The sequence below is a fragment of the Cystoisospora suis genome (assembly GCF_002600585.1).
Source record: "Cystoisospora suis strain Wien I chromosome Unknown contig_7773, whole genome shotgun sequence".
Classification (NCBI taxonomy): domain Eukaryota; phylum Apicomplexa; class Conoidasida; order Eucoccidiorida; family Sarcocystidae; genus Cystoisospora; species Cystoisospora suis.
In genome coordinates, this window is record NW_027160558.1 from 1 (window position 1) to 6,879 (window position 6,879).

The following is a 6,879-nucleotide window of genomic DNA, read 5'->3' on the forward strand; positions in this document are numbered from 1 at the left end:
CTGGATTTGTCAATAATGTCCCTTCCGAGCTTTCCATCGGCGGTGGCCGTATCTGTGATTGTCCATCCGTTCTGCACTACCAGGTGGTCGGCTGCATGCAGCGGCGGACGCAGGATCAACCGAGAACAAAAAAAAACTGGTTTGCATATTGTACGCCACCCCTCCCTCGGGCACCTGACAGCGAGGCCGCTGCGCCGCCGACGTGCCTGCCTGACGGCCGATCTTTGCGTTGTCTGATGCTGTGCTGGGTGCCTGTAGCACGACCTGCTCGTCATCTTCCCGTAGCAACAGAGGTGTAGATGAACACAGATTGCGTGTACGTACTGGAAAGTCGTGTATCCAACCTGAGAAGCACGAATAGACTTTCTGAGAAAACGCAGCATGTTAGGATCAATCACTCGGCAGAACAGTCGTTTACGGTGTTACAACTCGACTCCAGTCCAAACAAACTCTCGCTTACTACCTCAGGGCGGAAGCGACGACGGCTGACAGGGAGGCCGCGCACACTTTCGATCTCACCAACATCCGCAGCACACGGACAAGCACACCCACCGCAGCGTGACTTGCTGCTTGAGAAAACGGGGTCTCGTTCGGATTCTGGTCGAACATCTAATGCGTTGGTAGAGTGTACTCAAACCTCCCAAGTTTTGCAGCTGCTCTGGACTAGCTAGTGTTGCTGCTTTCTGGTATGAGAACTCGTACAGAGGAAGTCAGGACAAAACTGAGTGTGGGCGCATTGGCACATCGCCGCCGATCAGGCGCCATCGCCGTCTGGGGCCGTGTAAGGTGTTGCTACGACCGTCTGAGGATACTACCAGCACGTGATCTCGGTTCCGTCCCGAGTGGCAACGTTAATACGAAAGCAACGTGATCCTCGTTTCGCAGGGACGGGAGCGGCCTTAGGGATGTCGCGCATCGGCATGGTAGTCGCAATAGTTGGTTCTTCGTCCGCTGGGGCGCTAGTTGAGCCGAAACCGTCTAACGTGCTGCCTTCAGCTTTGCCCGATTTATTCTTTTGGCTGTCCGGTGTTTCCTCGGCTTGGAAGAGATCTTTTGACGTGCCCGGCTCTTCAAGCGGCCATGGCCTCGTTGACTTGCCTTCCACCTTTACAATGAACCTGCAAGATTTTTGGTACACCTTCTTTCTGACTGACGTACACTCTAAACAAAGATTAAGAGACTGATCAGGCAACTCCGGAAAGGAGAGGGTGTTGGTCTTCGGGTTCTCCTCCGCTGTCAGAGATCTTCGAGCTCCGGATGCTAGTTTGCCAACGGCCACCTCTTCCTCACCGCAGCTCCCATCCCCGCGGTCCTGCAGCACGGTTCTCACGTCGGCTGGTATGATGATCGGTGTGTCCTTCGGACACTTAAATTGGACGCTCCTTTGTGAAGAGGTAATTTCAAGGGCGGTCTCGTGATTGCTACAGACTATAACAGCGCCACTACGATTGATTTCCTCAGTTGTCTTGTTCTCGTTCTCTTCGCCCAGGTATCCCATTTCCTCCTCACCATGGACAGCAGTGCAACCGGAAAAAGCGAACCACCAGATTGCCACAAAAGCGAGAACCTCCATGACTGCAGCTCAGAGTCACAGTGGCATTTACAAGTGATGTGCAAGCAGGCCCTTCTGCGTCCTCGTTCGCAACCCTGGACAGAGAGATGGCCCTTCACTCTCCTGTAGGTCATTCAGTCTGCATTTCTATTGCTCAAATCGAGCATAGTGCTTCTTGGGACATTTAAGCATCCGCCTTGGCCAAATGTAGTTTTAAGCGCCAACCCAAGTTTGAAAAAGGAAGACTCTTCTCAATTCTACCCTCATTTGGGATATCTTCACCTGCTTCGTTGGTCATCGTATAGGCGCAGCTGCATGCATGGAACGAGAAAAAGAACACGCGGCTGCTGCGTGTCACTGCCCGTGTAGAGTACGAACAGGGCTCGTGAAAGTTGGCGTCTTCATGACTGGGTGTTACGGTTTGCTTTGGTAAGTCTCAGCTTAGTCTCAGACGCGGTTCCTGATGTCAGTTGGGAACCAAGAGACACTAGGGGGTTTGCGCTCAAGACTTTCTCTTTGCGACTTCGTGGCTTTTTGCTTGTTAGGCGCGCGCAGCTTCACCCTGTCACTCAGCGTCCTTCCGTACCAAACAAGAAGTCAGTCCCGACTGCCACAGACTCCTCCATGAGTTGGAGAGGCGTGAGCAACTTGCGTGGTCCAAGGCCATTTTGAGAGGACGGGTGATCTGGACACAGGAGCTCAAAGAACCTGTCCAGTCAACGATCCACGGGGCAAGAAATAGAAGTACGGCGCAGGCGGTAGTGTCATATTCTAGTTAGGGAGCTAAAGACACGTGCTGTAGCTCGGTCACAAACTGTGCTTCCCTCTTTGGAACCCCATAAGATTCAAAACACATTCTCCACCCGACAATCGGCTTCAGATATATCTTCGTGACTGTGAGGTTTACCGTGATGATAGAACTGTTGCGCCACCTGCGCGTCACTTGCCCCGGCAGAGCGACCACTCCATACCCATACCGCGGGCCCGGCGCAACATACGTCACTACATGAGCTCTGCGGGACACCCCCTCCAGCAGCGCCTATGACCTAGAAATACCTAGGCCTGACACAGGCATCACAACTTCACGTGGTCGGTCCCTACACCTGGTGGGCACGCGAAACTTCCGAAAAAGGTCTTACACCCTTCAGATGCAAGAGCCAAACTGCACCACAGCGACATGAAGAAGAACATTAGGCTCACAGGTGCTTGACACCACCACTGTAGGATTAGTGGACGTGGCCCATGGGCGCGGCCCCTCTCAAGTTATTATGCTTCTCTGAACTGACACAAAACAAGAAGTAAGGAAAGAGAGGAAAGACTTCATGATTTCGCAGCCATAGAGGATAGAGGGAAACGTTCTACGGTAGCGCCCATGATCTCCTCAGTAACACGAAAACTGGATTCTTGATGTCTCAGGAAACCGACCACATCTCTGCTCCCACCCGTTCTTCCGCGCCCGAACACTCGGGTGGAGTGACTGACGTACGGCTCTTGCTTGCTTATATGCCCTGAGCTACTCCTGTGGATGCAAGTGAGCGTAGCTCAGGGCATATAAGCAAGTCAGAGCCGTACGCAGTGCGAAGACGCCTGAGTGAATGCTGAAGGCCTCGAGCGACAAGTGCCACATCAGAATGTTTCTTCAGGCACCCAGGTAGCAAACTAGGGCCCATAAGGCGGGAGATGTCATTTGGTACGGTCTTTGTGTTTGTTTGACACTTCGTCGCACTTAGTAGTGATCAACAAAGATACGTGATCTCGTCACTACTGACAGAAACTCTTCCTGAAACCAGCTGGAGTGGCAAGTTTCGATTCATCTGTCTATCATGACTTTCTCGTCGGCTCCCTGACCTAGATAAGCTCCCTACAACTAATGCATCTTCCCCGTGTCCTCTTTTTCTCCACGAGATCACCGTACCCAGCCGGCCTCACTCACGCATTCTTCGCCGCAATCTGATTGATGGTCTTGAGTCGAATCTTGGCCCAGGCGACTCCTCAACTACCCCTACTACTGCTATTGAACCATTACTATTCCTATGAACCTGTCATCCCCCCTGTCTGCTGTCCGTCCAGTCGATATCCATCACAAGCCTTGTTTGTCCTCTTCTCTCTCTATGCTCATCTCAGTGAAGCTTACCACATGACGGAATCTTTAGAGAGCAGACACTTTTTCTTCACTGAACCACGAGCGGGTGCTTTCTGTCGTAGCGATGTCTACATTGAGAAGCCTGTTTTACATCTGTTTCCCGATAAGACTCTCGCGAGCCAACCGAAAGCGAGTAAGACAGCATGAGATACTACTCAATTGGAGAAAAAGGAGAAGAGAGAAAACTTCATCCAACTCAGTGTCACGGACGAGAGAGACAGAGACAACTGAATCATCCAAGATGAGCCAAGGCCAAACAAAGAAAAGAAGAAAAATCAGATTCAACCGGTTACCTGACCATGCTTTTTCCCTCTAGGTTTCAATCTTCAGACCACCACGAAAAAGGAACTTCTCCTCTCCCTAACTTTCTTACTTTGACTGTTGATGTCTCAATCGCTTCTTAGCAGAAACAATAAAGAGTGTCGGGGAAGGTATGCTACTACTACTAGTACTACTATTAGTATGACAACAGCTACTACTACTACTAGTGTGATGAAGGTGATGGTAGCTGCTTGTCATCTCTTGATTCACATGACTGCTACTACTGTGATGAAGGAGTAAAGAACTCTGTTCTTTTGTCTTAGCCTTTATCTTCTCATCACCATCCCTTTTGAGATCCTTATGATGAACACTTCTCTCTCCTCCATCCTTCTTATGGAGAAGAAAGAACTGTCTGTTCTCTTCTTCCCTTCCATTCCTCTTCACTTGACAACAAGTTTCCTCTGAGCGAAGAGGAGAATGTCTTTCCAGTCTCCTCACAGAAGAAGACATCTTCGATGGATCATCTTCGCTCTTCTTGCTCGGTGGTTCTTGAGTAGGTGAACATGACAGGCGATCTCTCGTTGGAAAGGTCTCCTTCTTACCTTGTGTAGGTTGTTCCACACTTTGCCTACTACTCCTATGTGTTTCTATCGTTTCTCTAGGGCTCGAAACATCTCTCTGTTGCTCTTGTTCATGATAGAAGAAGTCTGTAGGAATCAAAGGAGGACTGAGATCTCCAAGTAAATCACATCTTCCTTCTCTTCCTTCATGATCTGCTTCTTCTTCTTCACCCCCTCCGAGCTCGGGTGATGGAGGTAGGGTTAAGCCATAGTCACTAGTTGTACTGCACATGCTACTACTACTGACAGGTAAAGAAAGAAAAGATGGAGAAGAAGAAGACTGAAGGAGATCTTCTTCTTCTCCTCCTCCTCGGTCATTCTTGTCTAACCGGGGTGGTGAGACAGGAGGGAACGTCTGTTCTCCTGCTGAATAAGGAGACTTCGCCCGAGAGATATCTCTGAAACAACCTGATATAGGGTGGTTCGCATTACGATTGCCGTGAGGAGAAGATCTCTTCTCTTCCCTGTCTCTCTTTTTTACATTCCACGCAAGTGTCTTCGGATGAGAAACACTTTTTGAAGTGGCTGACATTTCCTCTTCCTTCTTTTCACTAGGTGGTATACAACTCCTGATAGATGCCTGTGAATCTTCTCTATCAAGGGGATGAGGTACAGATCTTTCTTCTCTTGTGGCTATGCTATAAGGAAGATTTTCAGGGACTTCTCTTTGATAGGCCTCATGAGTCTTAGTATCATCTTCACCACCATGGAGACCAGGTCGTGGTATAGAAGAATCGAGCTTTCTTTTCTTTCCTCTCTCATTCTCCTTCTCCTCCTCCTCCTCCTCTTTCTCTCTTTCACCACGGCTAACAGAAGGTCCTCTTGGTTGACCGGAGAGTACAGAACTTCTTTCCTCATGATGACAACGATGGTGTGGCTGCTGACGAAAAAAACCTTCTCTCGACCGACTTTGTCTACGACTTGTCCTATCTAAAGGGGACCGGCAATCATGATAGACCGAAGAAGGCTCGCCGTCTACACCACCTCCTGGCGCCGATCGATGAAGACGCAGAGAAGAAGAAGAAGAAAGAGAAGGAAGAAGTGAAGCTGGCGCAGAGAGAGAAGAAGAAGAAACCGAACGTGGAGATGATTCGTTTCTTAGTGAAGATGTCTTCACGGAGATTAGAGGACTTTGACCTGTGGCGGGGAAGACATGCATCGAAGAGGAGGGTGAGATGGCATCATTCATCGCATGAGACGAAGAAGGTAAAGGAATGAGAGAAGATGGATATCCCCGTGAAGGAGAGGATAAACAAGAAGATGAGGAAGGTGAAGAGGCACACAACACACTTCGTTTTCGAGGTATCTCTGAAGCAGGGAGAAGCTTCATAGATGAAAGCTCTACTCCACCTGCTTGACTCTTACATGAGAATGATAGAGGCTGATGCTGACGTCTCCTTGCTATCTCACCCCCCCCCCTTATTCCTTCTGCAATCGAGGACCTCTCTTGAGAAGAAGAAGGAGATGGAGAAGAAGTTTTCACGATCCTTATAGTCGAGGGCTGCGACTGAGGTACACAAGCGGATGAAGAAGATAGAAAAGAAGAAGAAGAACTCTTGACAAAGGAAGCATGACGTGTATAGTGAGGAATCTTTGAAGATGAGACAGGATCAGGAGTCGCCTTAAGGAGAGAAGATTCGATGAGATGACGATGTTTAGAAGAAGAAGAAGTAGTAGAAGAAGAAGAAAGTTCTCTTGGAGAAGATACACAGGTCCCTACAGACTTGACTGAAGAAGAAGGAGAAGCAGAAGCTGCTGTCGCGGGGAATGCGTTGTCATCTTTCAGGTGTATCCACACTCCCTCCTCCCCTCCCGGAGTCCTCACGATGTTTCTTCTCTCTTCTCGCCGAGCCCTCATCATATCTTTCTCCTTGGTGCATGTCGCATGCTCCTTCTGATAAATCATCTGACTACAACTCCCACTACCACTGTCTACCGAGCCTGAAAGATTCCTTCCTCCAGATACATTGAGAGAAACACTCGTCTTGGGCGAGAAGGGTGTTCTGTCCCTGCGCCCCTTCTCTTCTTCATCTTTCTTGGAACGATACAAAGAAGAAGTGAAAGAAGAAGCTGGGGAGGAAGATGAAGAAAAAGAAGAAGGTCCGGAAGACTTGAAGAAAACGTTAAGATGAGTATGAGTACTCTGCAGGTAAAGACAAACACACAGCAAATGCATCTGCATAACATCTTAGTGAAGTGACTTTAAGAAGAAAGATGAACGAGCAAATACAAAACACGTCACCTTTAATCTATCTATCTATCTATCTATCTTTAATCTATCTATCTATCTATCAATCATTAAT

General features: G+C 48.9%; 2 protein-coding genes across 2 annotated transcripts; both read right to left on the minus strand.

Annotated features, from left to right (window-relative positions):
- Positions 1 to 414: 414 nt before the first annotated feature.
- CSUI_010571 (uncharacterized protein) lies at positions 415 to 1,782 on the minus strand. Its single transcript, XM_068070674.1, has one exon. The coding sequence runs from the start codon at positions 1,571 to 1,573 to the stop codon at positions 812 to 814; it is 762 nt and encodes a 253-aa protein (XP_067917349.1). The 5' UTR covers positions 1,574 to 1,782; the 3' UTR covers positions 415 to 811.
- A 1,815-nt stretch (positions 1,783 to 3,597) lies between these two features.
- On the minus strand, positions 3,598 to 6,719 carry CSUI_010572 (uncharacterized protein). Its single transcript, XM_068070675.1, has one exon. It carries the CDS (start codon positions 6,480 to 6,482, stop codon positions 4,065 to 4,067), a length of 2,418 nt encoding a protein of 805 aa, XP_067917350.1. The 5' UTR covers positions 6,483 to 6,719; the 3' UTR covers positions 3,598 to 4,064.
- Between the last annotated feature and the right edge of the window lie 160 nt (positions 6,720 to 6,879).